The sequence below is a fragment of the Lithobates pipiens genome, unplaced genomic scaffold (genome assembly GCF_037356315.1).
Source record: "Lithobates pipiens isolate NorthernLeopardFrog02 unplaced genomic scaffold, aLitPip1_a1.2 Scaffold_16, whole genome shotgun sequence".
Taxonomy (NCBI): domain Eukaryota; kingdom Metazoa; phylum Chordata; class Amphibia; order Anura; family Ranidae; genus Lithobates; species Lithobates pipiens.
This window is the reverse complement of record NW_027507748.1, coordinates 215,555,406-215,578,651: the sequence shown is the minus strand read 5'-3', so window position 1 is coordinate 215,578,651 and position 23,246 is coordinate 215,555,406. Positions and strand designations below refer to the sequence as shown.

The 23,246-nt window shown below is 42.4% G+C and overlaps 1 protein-coding gene across 1 annotated transcript in view; it reads right to left on the bottom strand.

Moving 5' to 3' along the window:
• Positions 1-23,246, bottom strand: part of WASF2 (WASP family member 2) — an 83,614-nt gene that overhangs the window by 6,060 nt on the left and 54,308 nt on the right. Inside the window, exons 6-8 of the mRNA XM_077481017.1 lie at positions 12,894-13,024; positions 10,306-10,452; positions 7,112-7,566 (exon numbers count right to left, since the gene is read on the bottom strand). Coding sequence (XP_077337143.1) covers positions 7,112-7,566; positions 10,306-10,452; positions 12,894-13,024 — 733 coding nt within the window. The remainder of the gene's footprint in view (positions 1-7,111; positions 7,567-10,305; positions 10,453-12,893; positions 13,025-23,246) is intronic.

The window sequence follows — 23,246 nt, the reverse complement described above, 5'->3', positions numbered from 1 at the left end:
TCTCACAGTGCTAACCATGTCAAGACTGGAGAAAAATTTCCTTTGGATGTTTCAGATCTGGATATAAGGAACAAAGAACAATGTTCTGGTAAAGGTGAAAGGAAGAGACCACCTTCAAGAGGAAGGCTTTTGGTCTCAAGACTAACTTGTCCTTGGTGGAACACTAACAATGGCTCCTTAACCACTTAAACCCCGGACCATTTTGCAGGCCAAAGACCAGAGCACATTGCGATTCGGCACTGCGTCGCTTTAACTGACAATTGCATGGTCGTGCAACGTGCCAAACAAAATTGACATCCTTTTTTTCCCACAAATGGGAAAGAATTTGGTGGTATTTGATCACCCCTGCAGTTTTTATTTTTTGCTCTATAAACAAAAACAAGTGACAATTTTGAAAAAAAAAAAGCATTATTTTTTACATTTTGCTATAATAAATATCCCCAAAAATATATAAAAAAATATTTTTCCCCCGGTTTAGGCCAATACGTATTCTTCTACATATTTTTGGTAACAAAAATAAATAAATCGCAATAAGCGATTATTGATTGGCTTGCGTAAAAGTTACAGCGTTTACAAAATAGGGGATAGTTTTATAGCATTTTTATTAATAATTTTTTTTTACTAGTAATGGCGGCAATCAGCAATTTTTATTATGACTGCAACATTACGGTGGACACATCGGACATTTTTTTACACATTTTTGGGACCACTGTCATTTATACAGCAATCAGTGCTATAGAAATGCACTGACTCCTGTGTAAATGACACTGGCAGTGAAGGGGTTAGCCACTAGGTGGCATTGTAGGGGTTAAGTGTGTCCTAGGGGTGTGGCTGTGTATGACACCTCACTGATCTCTGCTCCGATCACACGGAACAGAGATCAGTGACACTGTCACTAGGCAGAACGGGGAGAGGCTAATATAAACAAGCATCTCCCCGTTCTTCCGCCCCATGAGGCGATCGCAGGTATCCCCGTAACGATCGAGTCCACAGGCCCCGCAATCGGACTCACGGAGATTCCGACCGCCACACACGTGATGGCATGGCGGCAAATTTAAAGGGACATACCTGTATGCCCGTTTGCCTGTCCGTGCCATTCTGCCGACGTACATCAGCATGCGCCGGTTGACAAGTGGTTAAAGGATAAAGCGGTTAATTCAGAGACCCTCAATGCCTCTGTGATAAAATACAAAAGAAAAGCCACCTTAGTGGGTGAGGTCAGACAGGATTCAAAGGGTGCTTCTATAAAGTGAGAATCACCGGAATTGCCCTCCATCTCAATCCTGAAGAGCAGACTGGAGGGGCACAAAGGATCAGATGTCCACTGAAAATAGCTGAGAGTTCCTGGACCTTGTAACAAACCTATCCAGCTATTAAATCTGGATGCCAGAAGACTCACATCCAGTGTCTCTCAACTGCATCAAAGGGGTTGAAACACCTGTAAACAGAGCATCCACCCCCCCAGATCCAGATGATAATCTGCCAAATTTCCACACCTGGGGTCTAGACAATGGACAGGGCCAGAGGTTGCAATTCTACCCAAGACAGTATCAAGTCCAATTCCTTTTGTGTGGTGTGCCTCCTTGAGGGTTGATGTAGGCCATGGTAGTTGTATTGTCCAAAAGGATTCTGGTTGAATGCCTCACAATTGAGGGGTCCAGCTTTGAATGGACAACTAAATTGTTCTGAGCTCTAGAATAGAAGGGCTAGCTTCCTCCAGTGACCAAGTCCCCTGTAGAAAGGGCATGGAGAACTGCATCCCAGCCCAACAGGCTTGCACCCATTGTGAGAACTTTCCACGTTCGCATAAATATGGGGCACCCTAGCTGTGTTGAAAACCCTCCATGCAGGAGACAATGCGGCCTTATATTTTAAAAGTAAATGGGACAAGTAACCCAAAATATGAATCCCCTGATCATGTAGCAGAGCAAAGACCAAGACAAACACCTTGGTGAAAACCCGAGAGCTCAAGAGAAGGCCAATGGGGAGGGAGACAAATTGGTACTGCTGATTTCCAAGAAAGCATTCCAATAAAACCAGAAAAGAGGTTTGAGTAGAAGCTTTGAAAACATTCTTCTGTCAGTTCAGAGGTAATTACCCCTTGAGACAAGAGGCAAATTGTGAAACTCCAATTTGTATACCCTCAAAATGGTACTCTGACCCAGGCACCTGTCAGCCTTCTAGGGGGGCAGAAAATCTCAGACATTCCTCCACTCAGAGAAGTGACACAACCCCATCACTGTTAACAAACCTTGGAAAGGGCCTTGGCCAGTTTGGAGGGCCATGTCTTGTTAAAAAAAAAAAAAAATGTTTCTGCCTTAGTTTTGGAACTTGAAAACTAAAAGGGGCAAAATAAACCATTACTAACCTATGATGTAGAAGTTCTACATGGTGTAAACCTTCTTTCTCTGGGGAAGGAGAGTACCCTTACCCCCTGTAACCTTTTAATGTACACATCCAAGGAAGTACCAAACAAGTGTTTGCCTTTAAAGGGTAATTGCCCAAGACGCTTGCTGCATGGGAGCCTAGCTGACCAGCATTTACACCAAAGGATCCTGCACAAATGGATGGAAGGAAGACTCATCCTGGATATCTGATGAAATATGTCCAACAAGTTGTTCATGCAATAGGCTTTCCTGTAGGATGGAACTGGTATTTAATCCAGACAGCAATGGTAGACTGCCACAGAAGAATGGCAGACTGCTATGGAGAAAAATCACAGATCCCATGGTGGGGCCTGCTAAGGAAAAAAAAGCCTTAAGGGCCTTTAGCCTCTTGTCCACAGGATCCTTAAACACCGGATTATGTTCTACAGCCCCACGAATGTCTTGTTAAGACAAAAAAAAATTCAGAATCTACCACAGGAACTGGCCACTTTTGCAGGAAATTCTTCTCAACGGGATATGGTTGAGCAAGGCATTTAGGAGTAAAATATTTTTCGGATGGGGCCAGTCCCTGTATAAAAGACAGGCTCCACCTGCTCATGGACTAGAAAAACTTGATTTTTGTTAATGATCGTAAAATCGCTTTCTCTAAATTTATGGACAGACACAGTTCTTCTGATTCTTGACTGTTGGGAGAAAGGGGCAAGGAGACCACAAGCTCAGGCCTGAAGGGGAGGATGGATCACCCCAAGGAGAGCACACCGTGCCAAAGGGAAAGGGGGGGCCCCATCTACTTACCAGTTAAGGAGAGATAGCAAGTAGCACAGTAAGACAGGTCCTCTTCTCCACCGAAGTGGGGGTGCTGCCGGCCAGGGTAACACTGACACAGACTTCAAGCATCTGGTCATATGTGCCCCTTCAAGATGTTTCAACTCGCCAGCTATCCTGGTCCAGGATGGGATTTGTCACAGCCAAACTAGTGCTTAGCTAAATGTTTGCATGTGCTCGTTGGCCGGACTGGGGTGACCACTGGATCTAGTTTATCCAGCCTGTCTCCCAACCAAACTGTTGTTTGAAGGTCTCCGCAGAAAAAAAATCCCAGAGAAAAGTTACACAATGAAAGGAAGAATCAATGAACTACCCAGTGCATCACCTAACTGCTGTATGGCAAGGCTCTTGTCTGGACTTCATGGCTATGAAAATAATATGAGATTTTGAAGATATGTCTATGTTCCTATCAACTAGTGATGAGCTAAGGTTTGTGGGAAGCCATCCCACTATAGCAGCCCCAATCAGCTGCAGCTGGAGAATTCCCCACCTTGCAGCAGCACCTAACAAAGAGGCAGCGATGCTGGTGACATCATTGAGCTAATATGGTCACATGGCCATATTTGGTCAATTTAATTGTCCAAATCTTTGCCTTTCCTGTGCCAAGTAAAGGACACTTTCTTACTCACTGTAAAGGAAAGTAGGGAAACTCCACTACCTAGGTCAGTGGGAAGAGAACCCCAATGTGACATTCGTTCATTTTAAACTAAAGCTTTTTGGACTGTGGCGTTAAACAGATTCCACAGCATCCAGACTTTTTAGTGTCTAGTCACTGGTAAAGAAGTATCATATATATTTTAGCTGTCATTCCTGCTGTGCTCATATACATTTCATGAAATACCAACTACCAAACCTCTTTCCATATGCACTACTGCCATTTACTGCCAAGTCCAACGGCTACATTGGATCCTCTTGTCAGTCAAACTGGAATTCATGCATTTGAGCATGAGATGCCTTTTTTTCTACAGCTATTTCTTAACAAGAGCTCGATTCCTTTAGTGTGTTTTACAAACACCTCCCTGTTGTCTGGTCTGTCCGAGTTATCTTGTAAATTGTCTGAGGTCTTTAGTAAGCAAACCTTATCGGGCTTTCTCTAAAATACAGAATTTTATACACCAAGCCTAAATAGCATACACGGATTTAAAAGCTTGGTACAGCAGCCAGAAATATAAAGCTTAGCCATTACAGGTTTCGAAGGTATTTGAAAAATGTAATCAGGCATCTTCTTTTGCTTTAAGTGAAGTTACAAGTTTGCTGTTGGGAATCCAAAATAGAAAAACAATCTACAGTCTCTACTGAGCTTCATCCATATGACATTTTGGGCACGGATGGCATTGAGAATGTGTTTAAGTGCATTTCTATGCTTTTTAAAAAAAAAATTAACCTCAGTGTAAAAATGCAAGGTAAAACCCTTGATAAAACTCAAAAACACATCATGTAACACAGTTTATCTATTGATGGCAACAGACCCTACTAAACACTTACAGTCTACACTGAAAAAATATTTTGAATATATATGGAAACACATCACGTCAGAACAAAGTTTGAAAAGGTTTCCTCCCCCTCCTTCCATGATTAGTGCTAATCTCATTGTTTGTTTTTAAAAGTTTGACTTCAAAGTGGAGGTAGCTTTGGAACTGCTCAACGTCACTGTTAAAGAACTTGTGATCTTATAAATGAGAAGACTTGCATATTACTGGGGTTGGAAGGAAGACATGTGATTAGGCTTTCCTTCATAAATAAAAAAGGTATAAAAATTTAAAGTAAATCTAAAAAAGGTAAAGTATATTATTAATTACATTTACATGAATAGACGTGCATGAAATCCATAACGTTTATACTACACCTGGCGGATTTGTTTTGTAAAATGTCTTTTGTTGCCTGTATCCTGGCTTAAAATGTGCTATATGACATGTACTGGTGGGTGAGACTGTACACAAAATTATGTATGAAAAAAAAAAACTTTTGTATGGTGGTCTTGTCCTAAATCAACCTCCTTCTGATTCAAGAGGTTTGGACTTATACTCTTCCATGCAGAAACTCCCAAAAATCCATTCATTGCCCTCCCCAACTATACTGTCCATAGTTTAACTCTGAACCAACAAAAAATGGCAAACTAATCCTGGTGACGGCCTGTAAAAAAGACAGGATTAAAGTGTTACTAAACCCAGGACCCTACATTCACTATGTCTGGTCTACCATAGTACACAGAACATGGAAATGCAATTAGTTTAGTAAATATAAACTGCTAAATACCTTTTCTCATCAGCAGTATATAGCAGACTTGCGACTTGTATCAGTGTCCCGCCAAGAACTGGTTAAAGCTTGTAGGAGGCGTTTTCTGACTCTCCTATGAGATTGCAAGACCCCTGACCCTCTGTCTGGACAGGTTTGATTGGTCCTGTGCTGATCACATGCATCCTCCCAAGAAAAAAAAAACCTCTCTAGCAATACACATCAAACTGAGCATTGTGCAGCCTAACTCCATAGACTGTGTTAAATTATTTGGGGACAGTGGAAGTAGGGGAGGATCAGAGAAGACAGGATCAAACAGCCTTTATACACAATGTGGAGGATTAACCCTTTTAGGTTCCGCAGTAAGTATAACAGGCATACTTTACTGCATATACAGACTGATTTTACGGTTGTGGGTTTAGTAACACTTTAATATTTGTTAATATGTATAAGCTGGGTGAATCTTTTGCTAGTGCATGAAAAGATCTCAAATAGTCTAAATTTCAAACAATCTGGGGACCTAGAATTTAATTTGCCCTGCTTTTAGCAAATCACTCATGCCTCAGCTAATTTTAACATTGTGCCCCTCATACTACCCCAGAACAACCTCTCGCCAAAAGACCTCCATTTATTCCTAGCACTGTCACCCACTACCCCTTCTTTTTTGTCTTTCACTATTCCTTTATCTACTGTATCTTCCTATTCTTCTAAGATTCCCAGGCTGTCTCTTTCCTCATTGACCAAGTAGAATCTCCCAATTTGCCTTACTCACAGACTCTAGGCTTCTTTTCATACAATTTTGTAAACTTTGTTGTGAAAAATTTGGTAATGCCCATGTCTTCAAAATACATACAAAATATTACTTCTTTTATTTATTACTTTTGCTGCGTTATCTTCAAGTAAACAATTGTTGGAAAAAAAAAACAGATGGCACCATAAGGTTGTCAGTACATAACATATATCCTTAATAAAACCCTTATGAACTCTCCAGAACCCCAGCCCTTGAAACTTGCATGTATATTCGGTTTCTTGGAAAGTGGAATATAGTCTGCCCTTAGTCTACATTCCAGGATACAGTGCTCTGTATCTGGTAATTCTGTCCAAATGTCAGGACAATGGCAGGACATGCTATCTGGGAGTCTTCCATCAGATCAGTTGTATAAAAGAAAGTGAAACTTTTTAACTATTAATTTTATATTTTGGGATGTAGTCTGGCCTCACCAGCTGCACATTGCTGTCTGCAAAGCTTGTGCCAACAATCAAAATTCTGGTGTACTGGATGTGTAATAGCAGTTCCTCACCTATTAGCCAAGTTTCACTATACTGTACTAGCTATGCATTTCTCAAATCAAGCAAGAATGAGAAGAAGCAAAGAAAGAAATCACAAAACTAAGCACTCTCTAGGCATTTGACATCTCCAGTTCTACTAAAGTGAACTTTATGAGAAAAGAATGAATATCTGGAATAGAGAGTTGTACAGTTCTGGGATTGTATTTACGGTATATGAAATTTAATATTATTCACATACAATCATATTAAAATCATTATCCTAGGATCATGCAAGATCCACTGCAGATTTATTTATTTTGCATTAAAGAATATTTATACTTTAATATCTTTGTCATACAATAGCAAACATTTACAGAAACACTTGAAACACTTACCTTGACGGATTGCAGACAAAAGGTCGCTCCTCGGATCGCTCTCTGGTGGCAGGCTGGTTTTTGCTTTTGGCGTCAAAGATTCTCCTTCTATTTTGGGAAAAGCTGGGGGAGGAGGAGGACCAGGAGGTGGTGGACCAGGTGGTGGTGGTGGTGGAGGAGGTGGAGGTGGCCCTCCAGTAGGAGGAGCTGGAGGAGGAAGAGGGGATGCAGGAGCATAATCCATCACTGAAGGCACAGGAGGTGGAGGGGGAGCAGGAAAACCAGGCATAGGAGGGCATGCTGGTGGACTTGGGGGAGGAAGGTAGGAAGGGTCTGGGAATATTCCAGCTGGAGGTGGTGGTGGAGGAGCCAGAGGAGGGGAAAAACTGGGTCTTCCGATTGGAGAACTTATGGGAGGTGCTGGAGGTGGGTGGGCTGGGCTGACTAAGCTTGCTCGATTAGTAGTTCCAGGTAAGCTGATGGTGTAAATAAAACTTTAGTTATTTTTACGCTGCAATTATTGATTTTACTCACTTCAGTCAAAATCTAAAGCTGGGTAAACTAGTAGAATTTCAAATATTTTTTGAATTTCAAAAATTTTGAAAATTCTTGGAATATTTGAATGTCATTTGAAAGTAGTTCAAGTTTTCCTTTACTTTTAACATTTGATTTTGGAATCAATGGACTTTACTGAATGAAAACCACATGCACTATTAGAAATTCGCTACTACATAGCTACTCAAGGCTAAATTGTTCCAAATGCAAAACAGCTGTAACAGCACTGTAGAAGGTCGCACAATTTCAAAACCGTATTTTAGTCCAACTTCGGGAGCGATTTCAGAGACATCTGTGCAGGTTCCTGCACAGATGTCTATTGAAAACGCCCCCAAAGTTGCTAAAAGTAGTGCAGGAACTACTTTTGGGAATCAGCGCATCCCCGAAAAGTCAGCATTGTACTGATTCGGGCGATGCCATTACTGGCAATAGGCGGCGATTTGACATGCCAAATCGGCCTGATGTGAACGGGGCTAATACACTTTATCAAGTATAACCTAACTAGTTCTCAATAAACACATGCCAATGATATACCTTGCTTCCTATATATAGAGTACACCGATTGGTTAGTATTGAGTACATCTGTCTCCAGTGACTATAAAATGTCTATTTAGTGAAGGGGTAATAGGGAAAGCATAACTTGGTACCACGTATAACTGCATGAATGTATACGCAAAATATGGCACCTACTGAAAATAACAGAACATGGGTTTCCAAAACAGTTCTGGTCACTATGCATCCCTCTAAACAAAAGGCATAGAAATTGCCCTACAAAAATGTAGAAAGCAATTATTATTGGAGAAAAAATACCTCACTATAAATTAAGCACTTAAAGTCCCTGGCTTTCAACCTGCGACCCTTTGTTATATGATATGCGACCCTCAGACCTCAGCAGGCTGTAGTGAGAACACTGATTAGGGTAAAAGCATGGATTTCTACTAGCCTCATTTAACATGTTCCCAGTTTTGTACTGTCTTCTGTAGCATATTCCCAGCCAAAAATGTAGCATGTTCACACTCTCTGACCCTTATTTCCTCTATTAGGGCTGCAGTTTCCGACAGTCCTCTTAAACAACACATACAGTATACTGAACGTTATGTGCAGCCCTTTGGCGATGTCAGAGGCTGCATTTGAGACCCCATTGAGCTCATAAGCTGACAATCACTGCCTTAAGTATTGTTCCACATAAGCTAAAAACATTCAGTTGTGTGGCTGTGCTATCAGTAGCAAGGTCAGCAGACAACTTGGAGCTGCATTCAACAAAACTTCTACTTTACCCACTTATATTACTTGATCCATTATATACACTGTACAGTTTAACAAAATATAGTTATTTTAGCCATTGTGAACTTATTAATGTACTTATACTTTCCTTCATTTCCTCAACAGAAATTGTCTGAAAGCCTGTCTGTCACTGTATGATCGCTCTTCAAACTCTTTACAGTCCTGCCATTGTGTCCTATGCATGAACACCACCAACTACATCAACTTCAGTGAAATGTTCAATCAGCAACCTGACAGGATTAGAAAGGCTTTTCATGGAAGACAAGGGAATCTGGGGACGTACTTAGACCCCTTTTTCAGACTGTGAGCGCCGATTGTTAGCGCTAAAGCACCGTTCATTTTAGTGGAGCTTTAGCACTGTGTAAGCGGTGCTTTTACACCACTTTTCGGCCGCTAGCGGGGCGCTTTTAACCCCAAAAAAGGGGTTACAAACGCCTGTGTTGCGTCGCTTCCAAAGCACTTTTCAGGCGCTTTGGATGCGCTGTCCATTCATTTCAATGGGCAGGGCATTTGGGAGTGCTGTATACAGTGCTCTAATTCCCTGTACACAGCGCTCTAATTCCCTGTACACAGTGCTCTAATTCCCTGCGACTAGCTCACAGATTTTTCCCAGATATCTGTAGAGAGCTGGAAATCAAGCTCTAGGCTCACCTATTACAACAGGAGTTTCATTTTGGCCATACATTATACAAATTTATTTTAAATTTCCTTTACATTTACCTTCAAGGTTTGACCTGATATTATATGGTTTTGATGAATCTAAAGCAAAATCGTGCAAGAAAATTGTAAAATATATGGCTAGATTTAAAAGCTAGAGAAATACAGATGGTGCTCCTGGGTCTTATAACACTGAAATTGCTCAGGTGATAATAATAAAGTTGGATTCTAACAATTTCCCAGTCTGTTTTAAATAGAGCATGGTAAAACAAGAATCTGTCTGGTTAGAACAGAGAAAGGTAAAAAGCTGCAATAAAGTTTGAAAAAGACTCACAAAGTAAAAGTTTCTGGAGAGATCCTTAGATGTGGTGGCACCATTAGTTTTTTTTTTTTTTTTTTTTTTTTTAACCTCTGGTGATCTGACCAGTAACACACACCCTGTATAAAAGCACCCCCACTCTGCATGAATGCGCACCTTTAGACATCAGCATTGTCGGTCTATAAAAGATGAATATTGTAAGCACCCCTGCTAGTGTTAAATGCTTTGTCTCATCTCTGTAAACCGATACATCTGCAAGGAAGGCAGGCTGAATAAGAAAACAAATGTAGCCATCACATCTAAGACCTGGTAAGCTGCAATATAAAATATGTTTGCTTTTGGGTTTAATACTACTCAGGCTGGAACCTAAATGAAATGACTGCCAATAAATAATGTTTACCTAAAATCCATAGGTGGAGGCGGCAGAGAATCATCAGAAACTGGTGGTGGGCTTGGAATAATATCATCATTTGGAGGCGGTGGGGGATAGAGAGATATATCAACCCCATCTATAGGACTTATGGTTCCATTCTGATTTAATTGAAATCTAAAAATGTACAAAACAGAAAAATATATTTTAAAAACATGTGAAAATCATCTTTTTTTTTGCTAGAATTTCTTTTTTTTTAAAGCAGAGACCCTAGAGAATAAGTTGGTGGGTTTTGCAATTTGTTTTTATGTCACGTGGTACTTGCACAGCAGTCTTTTAAATGCAATTTGTGGGAAAACAATTTAATTTTTAAAATATTATCCCAAAAAAAAAAAAATACATAACCCAATTTTTTTTTGTAATATATAAAAGATGATAGAATAATAAATGGCTTCAGGGTGTAATAGACTGTAACTTAATAGTGTGCACCCTCATCCCAGTGAGGAAGTCTAGAGAAAAGTGCCGATATCTCTGGTCTCCTATCAGAGAGATCAACGGGGAAAATGTGAGCAAGGGGACTATCACGGGGCACAAATAATATTTAAAAATGGTTAAGACAAAAGCATTAATTAATATAAAAACAATTTATTCAAAATACAAGAATATATTATCTCAAGATATGAGTCACAGATTTGTAGAAACGGGTGAGGTAATTCTCGACTAGTTTCGCTTCACAGCTTCTTCAGGATATTACCTACATCTCTCCAGCCTTGTCCCAGCACCAGGCCAGATCCAACGGTGAGAGAAAGAGGAGAAAGTCTTACCCGGCGACTGGGAGGGGAAACACTGACCCGGATCCAGATATTAATGCACTATAAAAGCCCTGTATCCCCTCCGGGTCCATGTGTCGACCAGACCCAGAGGGCATACAGGGCTTTTACAGTGTCGTGCGGTATTGGCTGTTCTATCTGAACATAGACTGTGTATGTTAACCAACCGATCTTAATGGGAAATTATTTTCCATTCGCTACCCACCTATACTCCCTGTATTTACCATCATTGGTCTATTCAGACCACCTATGTACCTCCGGGACCCATGTCCCCTCAATAACCAAACAAGGGCATTCATATCTTGATCCGGGTCGGCGTTTGGGGAAATTTCCCCTCCCAGTCGCCGGGTAAGACTTTCTCCTCTTTCTCTCACCGTTGGATCTGGCCTGGTGCTGGGACAAGGCTGGAGAGATGTAGGTAATATCCTGAAGAAGCTGTGAAGCGAAACTAGTCGAGAATTACCCCACCCGTTTCTACAAATATGTGACTCATATCTTGAGATAATATATTCTTGTATTTTGAATAAATTGTTTTTATATTAATTAATGCTTTTGTCTTAACCATTTTTAAATATTATTTGTGCCCTGTGATAGTCCCCTTGCTCACATTTTCCCCGTTGACATCTCTGATAGGAGACCAGAGATATCAGCACTTTTCTCTAGACATATAAAAGATGATGTCATGCAGAGTAAAGAGATACCAAAAATGTCACACTTTAAAATTGCGCACACCCGCACACAGACGTCAATCTACCTAAATTTTACTATCCATAGGTGACACTTTAAAAGCCTTTACAGGTTACCACTGATGTACAGAGAAAGTCTAGTGCTAGAATTACTGTCCATGATCTGACGTTCACGGCGATACCTCATGTGGGGGACAATCACTGTTTGGGTGCTTGTAGGACCAACGCACACGTTCACCTTTGCGCTCTAGCATGGAGGGGCAGGGGCACTTTAATTTTTTTTCTAATTATTAATTTTAGATTTTTATACGGCTGGCTTTTAAATTATTATTTTTTTATCACTTTTATTGCTGTCACAAGGAATGTTAACATACGGGACAGCAAAAGGCACAAAACTCTTTATGGAGGGATCTGGGGATCTTCTAAAGGAGGATGCACTTAAAAGCATTCAAAGTGGCAAGATTGCCATTTTTGAATGATTCAGATTTTCAAATAATGGCGCCGTTAACATGCTTGTAAACCGCAAGTGATGTCATGTCATTGGGTCTCCGCTATGGTAACCCAGAATCAAAGTCGATTCTGGCTTTCTTTGGGTCTCAGACTAGCCGGCAGATGTGCCAGTTAGTAGCTCCTGGTGGGATGGGAGATCCTGAGCAAGCCACGGAAGGCAGTGGGTGGGGATGACCGGAGTTGACCGTCTGCGCTAAAAAATATGATACTGGGCTGATGTCTGCAGCTGCAGACATCATCCCGGTACAACCACTTGAAGACAAATGACGTAGTGAGGAGATAGAAGCCCTTTGATGCTATTATTGCGGTCTGTGTCTCCATTAGCAAAATTCACCCCCTTTGTTTGTCCTGGTGACCATTGTCACTGAAACATAAGGTGTTGCTGAAATATAACAATTTGAGTTGGCAGCAGAATAGGAATAGTGGGAAAATCTTTGGGGGGCACTTGTTCATTTTGCAGAGATTTTCTACTCCTGTTATATCTCCTAAAAGTGAAGGAAAATCTGCTGAATGGGGTACAGCTAGGAAAAAAACTGGGCTTTTTAAAAGTTTAGCCTTTAGTTATATTTAATAAAAAGGTCAAAACCCTTACCCTGCATTTGAAAGAGTGTCTTTCTGTTCCTCAAATTCCTTGCCCATTTTCATCTTCTCCCATTCATCTTTTCGCGTGCGGATTTTACGAGGATTCACATTCCCACGATTAGGATTATCTTTCTTTTCTCTCTATGAAATGGAAAAGTGGTACCATGGGTTAACACCTTCAGTTACTACCACCATATTATACTGGCTGGAAATATTGGTAAAGTACTTTTTAAATGCTAAAATGGTAGATGTTGACCATTCAGTCATGTTTTTTTTTATTTATGTCTAGTTTATTTTTATTTATTTTTTTAGTTTTATTAAAGCTTTGAAAAGGTTGCTTGGAAGAAAAAAAAAAATAATAAAAAAAAGCTTTCTTGGGACTTTTATAAAACAGTTTTGTGACACAACATTGCTCTTATATTGTCTGTAAACTAGACCACTATCATTCAATATGGACTTCACGCTTTGTAAATCCAGTGGCTAATTTGTCTATGTAGCAGGCCAACCAGACCTGCAGCTCTCAAGCTGTGGTGAAACACGAGTTCCAGAATGCACATCCAGCAAGAGGCACGCTGGGACATTAAGTTCCTCCAAAGCTGGAGATTATGCAACCCACCAACCGCATCTCTATAGGAGGTTTATTTCCTGCACTTGAATGCTTGTTTTCATCAAGGTTCAAAACACAAGGGACAAGAAAATGTTGCTGGCCAAGATTTGCTCAGTCTCCAAAGGACGTCTTCACTCCCCATAGTAATCATGGTGCTCATTAAAGACCTGTCCATCTCTGGTCTCCATGGTCTTAATCAGAAGCGTTCTTTTAAAATGTCTCTCTACTGGGTGAGAGTCAAGGTTTGGTTCTCTCAAGCTTGGGGTGGAAAAAGGAAGCAACTGGATTGCTAATTCTGCTCTCTTCTCCCTCCTGGCAATCTTGATACCAAGATCAGTCTTTACATTGAGCAGATCCTGGTACTCGCGCAAGTGGTGGGCCATCTCCTCCTTTCATTGCGTCCACCTCACAAAGCCTGGATCTGCCGATGGTTTTCATTGGCCTCTTGCCAAGCCTGGTGCAATGCTTCATTGTTGCGTTTAGCAGCTTCAGACAGATCAGCAAATTTAGACTTGTACCATTCCTTGGCACCTTACAAGTTCTTAGCAGCAAGCAATGTTCTCATACTGTTGACGGACACTTTGCAATGTGGCTATGAGGTCTATATGTATGTGTTCATGGATTTGAGCTTGAAGTTCACAGATTTCCTCCTCATGTAACTTCTTCAGGAAGATGATCCCCTCTTGGAGGGATTTCAGTTTGCGTTCCAAATCGATACATGCCAGGTATACATTATCAACATTCTGACTGCAGGTTGCTTTCAGCCTCTTCCCTCTGAATCATTACATCTTGCAGCTTTTCTCTCAGGTAACCGGTCATGTTGTCCCTTTCCATCCCACCCTGGTTTTCTCCTTGGCGAGGAGGTCCACCTGCCTGATAAGGTCCATCATCTCCTCTTCATACAGATCCCCCACCCTGGAGGTACCCTTGCCCTTCAGCTGCTCCAGCTCAAGCAACAAGATCTTGCTCTGCTGCTCCAAGAAGCAGACCTTGTCTATGAAGTTGGCGAACCTGTTGTTGAGCTCCTGCATCTCAGCCTTCTTGGTGGTCCTGTTGGCTTTGTACTCAAGGTTGACGGCATCTGACAGGGTGAAGTCCACAGTGACCTAGGGCTGGACTGGGGGGAAGCTGCTTCTTAGCCTGACCGAGGAGGACTTGTAACGACCCAATGCAACTTCGTGTGCCACTCAGGCTCTGTTTGAGTCGGGTGTATAAATCCTCAAACATCCACCACTGGGAGTGCTGGTGCGGGATGAAGCTTGTCCCAGCTCCTGTTGTGACTCAGAGCAAAAAGAGGTGGATTCCTGTAACCGCACATCCATGTAGTCCCTACAATCGGTGTATGAGTGCCAACCTCAGCCTGCACTCCAACCAGGCCATGCCCCCAACCTGTTTCACTCCACCCCTCAGAGCTTAGTCATACCATGCACACTAAAATTCTAGGGATTACACAGACGTGCGGTTACAGAGATTCCCACTCTTTTGTTCCAAGGAGGACTTTTAGACAGCTGGGGAGGTGAAGACCACCCTGTTGCTGGACAGACCACCACTGCCACAACCGCTGTTGCCAGAGTGGAGGGCGCTGCCCAGGGAGTACCTGCTGCTGGAGGTGTCATAATGGCTGCTGGAGGAGCTGGACATGGGCTTGATGGACATCTTAATGAGCGATCCCACCAGCCAGAGACACAGCAGTCAGAATCTAGTATTATCATTCAGAGAGTTGCATATCAGTGACCATCACCTTCAGACACTGGTGAAAAAAGTACTTTCTGTATGGAAGGGGTTTTATAGGGGAGGACTTCTTGTCTGTTGGTTTCTGCTAGTGTCCATTCATCTATAGGTACCCAGGTAGTCAAAGATTTATACAGCAGACTAAACTCACCACACTCTACCCAGGTGTGTACAGGATATGTGGGGAGAATAGGTGCTGTGGCTGGCATTTCCATACGCTCAATACATAAATCTTGTAAATTAAGCAGTGGAACTGTACATTACATTACACTTTACTGCAAACCAGTGAAAAACATCACAAGTTTAGTCTACTTACACGTTTCTGCACACAAAGGGCCTTAATCATAGCTAATAAGACAAAATAATACTGCTGAATTTAAAAGCACTACCTCCAAGAAACAGAAACCAGCACTGGCAAAATGATAATACCAGGCAAATATATCTTCGTGCACAAAGACAACACTTAGAAATAAAATTAAGCTATCTCTTGTGGTCTGGGACAAATGTAGGTATAACATGGGTCTACATTCTCTCCATATACCACTTGTTCCTCTATTTAATAACCTAGGAACTTCCCCCGGGCCTGCAACTGTGGTAATTTTAGCAGTAGGAAACTAAGGAGTTACTGCAGATAGGAGACTTCCTTCAAGGCACTGAACCCTATTCTCTTGATTGTTTCCAAAATAGCCTACATATGCCCCGCACGACATTTTTAGTTACCATCAAATATGTCTTTGATAAAGACCAAACCGAAAAAAATGAAGGGTCTGGCTACTCCCAAAACATTTGAGTATTCTTGTAGAGCTTCCACACTTGGAAAAAAAAAAAAAGGTCATATATCTATCCTGTATGAGTTCCGATGATCCCGGTATGCAAACTTCCTTATATGACCCAATGGGAACGGGACCTGGGCTCTAGATTTGACATGGAGGAATGGCAGACAATAGCACAAGTATCTCTTAACACTGCTCTAGTGGAGTTGAATTATAAAATGCTATCGCGGTTGAGCTGCACAATTAATCCTTAAGAATCAAAATCGCAATCCTTTTCCCTTCCCGATCTTCAAAACAGCATGGCGCGATTCTTCTTTTTAACAAGTGCAGAGAGTTCTCACAGCTGGAAAAAATAAATAAATCCAGGCAACCTGCCAAGTTTTATCACAACACAGCAAATAAGTAGAAACAAGAGTATCTTTTCGTTCTTTTATCAAAAGGAAAGAACCCAGAGTGTAAATGAAGGAAATTTAACCATTTAAAGAGCAAACCTCTTCTGACATTTGTTGCTTACAAGTAAAAATCTTTTTCTGCTAGAAAATTACTTGGAACACCCAAACATGATATAATACATAATTTTTTTTTTTTTAGCAGAGAAAACTAGACTTTAATGAATTTAAAAAACTAAACAGTAAAGTTAGCCAAATTTTTTTGTATAATGTGAAAGTTACACCGCGAGAATCGTGATCTTTATTCTAAGGAAAAAAAATAGCGTTTCTCATTTCAGCCAAAATCACGCAGCTCTATATTGCGGTGGTATATGTTCCGGTAGCCAAGATATATCCAGGCCTCTCCTCTGTGCTTTAGGCCCTGTGGCCAATCGGGAACTATGTTCAATATGTGGTAGAAATGTTCCAAACTCGTGAGGTTTTTGATCTGAACCTTCACATTAATACACACGGTAACATATGTTAAAAGGAGTTGTAAAGGCAAAAGGTTTTTTTATCTGAATGCATTCTATGTGTGTTGCAGGCCCCCCAGCACCCCCTAATACTTACCCTAAAGCCCTTTCTCTATCCAGCGATGTCCATGATTCCCTTGGTCAACCGTGACTCTCCTCCTGATTGGCTGGAGCACAGCCGCAGCACCATTGGCTCCCGCAGCAAAGTCAGTTAGCCAATCAGGGGAGAGAGGTGGCAGAGCCGGCTCGGGGCTCCATGCCGGAATAGATACACAGAGCTCTGACTCGGCTTGGGTGCCCCCATAGCAAGCTGCTGGTCTATGGGGGCACTCGTCAGGAGGGAGGGGCCAGGAGCAGCGAAGAGGGACCCAAGAAGAGGAGGCTCCGAGATGCTCTGTGAAAAACCAACTGCACAGAGAAGGCAAGTATTTTTATTTTTTTAACAAGACTTTACAATCACTTTAGTCTGTCCAGGTCCCCTGAAATAGCCCTGTTTTGTCATGTTACAACCAAAAATGTAAATACATTTTATTGGGATTGTATGTGATAGACAAACAAAAAGTGGCACATAATTGTGAAGTGGAAGGAAAATGAGTAATGGTTTTCAAAACTTTTTACAAATAAATATGTGAAAAGTGTGGCATGTATTTGTATGTGGCCCACTTTACTCTGATACCCCTAACTAAAATCTAGTGGAAGCAATTGCCTTCAGAAGTCACCCAATTAGTAAAAAGTGTACACCTGTGTGTAATTTAATCTCAGTATAAATACAGCTGTTCTATGAAGCCCTCAGGTTTGTTAGAGAACCTTAGTGAATAAACATCATAAAGTCCAATGAACACACCAGACAGGGTTAGGATATACAAAAAAAATATCTCAAGCTTTGAACATCTCATGGAGCACTGTTCAATTCATCATTTGAATATGGGGAAAAAAAAAAAAAAAAAAAAAAGGATGGCACAAACATACCCAGACATGGTTGTCCAGCTAAACTGACAAGCTAGGCCAGGAAAGCATTAACCACTCCAGCCCCGGAAGTATTTACCCCCTTCCTGACCAAGCCCTTTTTTGCGATACGGCACTGCGTCGCTTTAACTGACGGTTAAAAACGACTGCTCGGTTGTGCGACGTTGTACCCAAACTAAATTTTCCCCACAAATAGAGCTTTCTTTTGGTGGTATTTGACAATTTTGAAAAAAAAGCTATATTTTTTACTTTTTGCTAAAATAAATAGCCCCAAAAAAATGGAAGGGGTTAACACTAGCGGCACAGTGGTGTAGTGGTTAGTACTCTCGCCTAGCAGTAAAAAAGGTTGCTGGTTCGAATCCCAACCACAACACCACCTGCCTGGAGTTTGCATGTTCTCCCTGTGCCTGCGTGGGTTTCCTCCGGGTTCTCCGGTTTCCTCCCACACTCCAAAGACATGCAGGTAGGTTAATTGGCTTCTGTCCAAAATTGGCTCTAGTATATGTATGGGGACCTTGGATTATGGGCTCCTTGAGTGTGCACAAGGGACAATTGTAGGGACAATTGTAGACACTCAGGTTGAACTAGATGGACTGGTGTCTTTATTCAACCTTACGAACTATGTAACTATGTAACTAGGGGGTGATCAAAGGGGTGAACTGTGTTCCCTGGGTGTTTTCTGTGTGGGGGCTGGGCTCACTGAGACAACACAGAAATCCCCAGGAACAGCAGATCTCAATTTTGTCACCTGTAAAAATGGGGGTTCTCCTTGTTTACTGCGATCGTGCGTGTCCACACCATTGCATGCACGGACCGACGTACATGGACGTCGGTTTGCCCAACCGAGCCGCCTTGAAATAGTCCAGGTACCAAACTGCTAAACCGGTCTGTAAATCTGGCTGCAGATAGCCACCCAAGCCTTATTGCTGTAATCTGGAGGTCATCTCCCTGTATCTCTCAGTTGAGGAGATATAGGGAGATGACCTCCAGATTACAGCAATAAGGCTTAACCGGCTATCTGCAGCCAGGTTTACAGACCGGTTTAGCAGTTTGGTACCTGGACTATTTTATTCTATTGATGCAATCTCTGACTAATTCCTATGACCACCTGTGACCGGCTTGGATCTCTGGACAAACTTTGTCAATATGAAACTCTTGTACTCAATGACCAGTCTTAAAAAGCTTGTGACATAGAACTTGTCTGTGGCGTGATTTCCCAAACCACTCCAGCCTCCTTTTGGGGGGACACATCCCCGAACGGGGTCACTTCTGTAGTCTTTCCATCGCCCAACTTGCTCTGATGCTTTGATCTCCTTTTTCTTTTTGAGCTTGGATCTCTCTTGGTTGAAATATACAACACATTAATTACACATATCCGGAATTCTTCAACCCGTTGGTCCTGAAGAAGACTTTGACTCTATCAATTGAAATGCTTTGGATTTTCTCTGTCACTCTGACAGTGGAATTGGGTCATTCCATTTGGTTGCATCTTGTCCTATTTCACCATGTGCCTATTTTTTATCATGTATACAATGTATCATTTACAATGTATTGTTCAACATCAACATTTAAATACATTTTTACAAAAATCATTTTTGTTCATGGTCCGGTAAAGTCCCATCTGTGAGGAATATTTTCGCACACTTAATATAAAATGTGACCCATCCTCCCACCATCTGCCACTCCTTCTCTGCTCTCCCCCCCCCCCACACTTACCTGTCTCTAGTTGCCAAAATGTCCCCCCCACAACTAGTGCCCACATAGCAGCTGCACGGGAATGCATAGGTGTTCCATGTATTCCTGTGCAGGCAGTCCCATCCATATCAATTGTGTTGCAGCAGCTGCTTGGACACAGCCACTGTTCCCAACTTGACATCCATGTGGGTACTTGTCCCTGAATTCACTCGGTCTGTGTTTGGGGTCATGCACCTACACAGATGTCAGATTCTTGCAGCCGCTATGTCCCAACTGACACAAATAGGACTTCCTGCACATGGATGCACAGAACACCTGTGCATCCCCCATGCAGGTAAACACGGCCCTACCTGTGTGTATGCTTTAGTACACCCCATGTAAATGAGGCCTTCTGCAGCTCAGCTCCTTTAAATATTGACCGTGGGGATGTCCCCAAGCAGTGTCAAAACGAGGGGTGGAAACAGCAAAACATAACATCACCCACAACCAACGGAGGAGTTGCCATCTGAAAAGGCCGCACCAGAACTTGCGGCCAACATATGCATCAAAAATGTGTTTACAACAAAATTTTAACTTTTCTTAAAAAATAAATAAGGTGTAAATTGCAACCTTTACACAGCCGCCTGCAAAACTTTGCAGCCAAAGCAAGCATCCGAACATGCGCTTACATCAACTTTGTAGAATTTTGTAAAAGTGTGAACAGGCGACCAAGTTGCCACCTTACACACCTGGGAAACAGACGCTTTATGTCGGAAAGCCCAGGAGGTCCCAATTCTGGTGGAATGGGTCGTGACAGGAAAGGGGGGCACCTGCCCCTTCAAGGCGTAAGCCTGGACCACAATCTGTCGGATCCACTGGGAAATGGTGGTCGACAAGACCGCTAAACCTTTTTTCAGACCGGTCACCGAAACAAACAAACAGAGTCCCACTTCCGGAAGGGAGCCGTAGCAGACAGATATACCCTCAGAGCCTGGACCATGTCCAGGGAATGTAAGGCAACTTCTTTAGGATGTGCCAGCTTAGAACAAAGAGATGGTAATACAATGTCCTCATTAAGATGAAAAGCCAAAACCACCTTTGGAAGAAAAGAGGGTCACGGACATAGCATCGCTTTATTTTTGTGGATAACCAGATAGGACGACTTGAAGACAAGGCCGCCAACTTAGAAACCCACCTGGCATATGTAATAGCCACTAAAAAAAGACAACTTTCTGGGAAACAAGGGTATTTCCCTGATTTTCTCGAACTGCGATTTCTGAAGGGCTGAGAGCACCAGGGTGGTCGAACTGGAGGGACTACATGCCAAACCCCTTGCACAAAGGTGCTTACCAATGCGTGAGATGCTAAGGGGCATTGGAAAGACAGCCAAGGCTGATATCTGTCCCTTGATGGTGCTTAAGGCAAGTTTCTGATCCCCACCTCACTGTAAAAACAATAGGATCCTGGAAACCGAATAAGTGCGCGGACGCCACCCCATCTCCTCACACATGGAGATGTAGGCCTTCCACGTACGATGATAAGTCTTCAGAGAAGAAGATTTCCGCACCCTCGGCATAGTGGAAATTACCAAGTCCAACAGACCTCAGTCCTTTAGCAACTGGCTTTGAACAGCCACGTCATTAAAATCAGCAATGGTAAAGCAGGATGGAGTATCGGACCTTGCGATAGGAGGTCTGCTCGCATCGGCAACCACCAAGGAGCAACCGCCACCAGGCGTACTAGGTCGGCGTAACAAGGACGTTGAGGCCAATCTGGGGCAATCAGTATGACTGAAATCCCCTCGGCCACAACTCTGCATAGCAGACGTGGTAACAGTTTGAGTGGAGGAAAGGCATAAATCAGCTGGCACTGCTCCCATGGAGCCACTAACACACCTGACGCGTCTGCCCAGGGGTCTCTTGTCCTGGACACAAACCTCTGCACCTTTTGATTGAGCCAAGAAGCCAAGAGATCCACATCTGGTGTGGGCAGAAAAAAAACTGAGCTCCAGGAAGCAGGCTAAGGGGGTATAGCCAGAGACCAACCCCTGGGCGGAGCTATGCAGTTCTGCTGTTTTTACATGTTCTGCCTAGTCCTCTGACGAAGGTGGCGTGATAACCCTACGGTCAAGATTTAAAGGAGCTGTGTCTGTCAATGAAGGAAAGAGAAATATGGTTTGAGGGGGTCTTTTACAAACTCTGAAAGCTGCAAGTGAAAAATGAAAACCTCAATGCGCAGGAGTGACGTCATTGCGACTTGGCCATTCAAATGGACAGAGCCTGCAAATCTGAAAGGAAGACCATATGAAGATGGATTCTCTGTTAGCGGTGACAGGGCACTGCTGGAGGGATTTGTTTCACAGGTAAGTCTGTCATAATGTGCTTATATGTGGTACATGCTAGCACATTTTGACTTTACTCTGTGGTTTACTACCGCTTTAAAGTCCGGCTCTGAAAATATTGTTTTCTTGCAAAACAAGACTCATCTAGCTCTTAAAAATTTACACACTGGTATTGCTTTAATAGTATGTAAAGAATGAGGGTGGAGGTGTTATGCAATTAGCTATAAGCTTCTGCGTTTCTTTGCATGCAGAAATGCGGAAGTGGACTGCACTTGTGATGTTTTACCCTGGTTTGCAATAAAGTGTTATGTACATTTCCCTAGTGGAGAGTGGGCTTAATTTACAGGTCATGATTTATAGCCTGTTCTGTGTCCTGGGATGTATGAAAAAGAAATGTTAATGTTGTTTGTTACCTTGTCACTGGCAGCAGCAGGGAGCCCAATACACATTCTGAGGATAAGGCAGAAGAGAAGGCAGGGTCCAGAGACTAGCTGAGAAGACAGTATGCTCCAGAAAATAATGAACGTTTGTGCAATATTCCGAATGTGAATGAGACTAAGACTCAGTGGAGCCTGGAAAATGGTGCCAAATTCAAAATGGTGCCGGGCCTCCTCCCATTGCCGGCGTACAACCAAAAGAGACACAACCAGTACTTTCAAGTTACCCCCTTTAGGGGACGTGAGGAGCACTCCAACCACACCTAGGCTCCAAAAAGAGCAGAGCCCTAATTTACTGCAGCAGTGGGCCACCAAGCACATGGAAAAATTTAGGCAGGATTTAGGGGACATGCCTCATCCAAAGAGACTTCACTCTCCAGTTGAGCATACTCCCTAAGGAGTTTCAGGGACAGGGCTTCACAAGACAGGTGCACTGTAGCCCTGAATCTTTAAAGCACATTGTGGCCAACTCCCACTTTACATCAAGGTCCTCTAGGAAAGCATCTAACGCAGAGTCCAGTGGTCAGAAAACACATTAAAGACTGGCTCAACATCTTCCACACAGTGGGGTCTAGATAGAGGCTGCAAGGCTATGCTGAGAAACAGCCCATCTGGAAGCTGCAAAATGATCCCCAGTGGTTCTGCAGCAATCTTTTAAAAAGAAAAAATGTCTTGATAAAGAGGCAGAAAAATTTAAGAAACTATTTGCTTCTCTCAGAGTAGAGAAGATGTCGGTTTTACTAAAGACACAAACAAACTAGGCCTGATAGGAGTGGAAGGGGTTATACTGGGATGTTTTTAAAGCATTGTTTTCTAGTTTCCAATCTTTATAAAGACAGCTGCATAACCTTATGTACGTGGATGCATCCTGTGCCCCTCAATGTACAATTAAGAAATGTTTTATGAAACATCAAACTTTTAAAAAGGTACAGG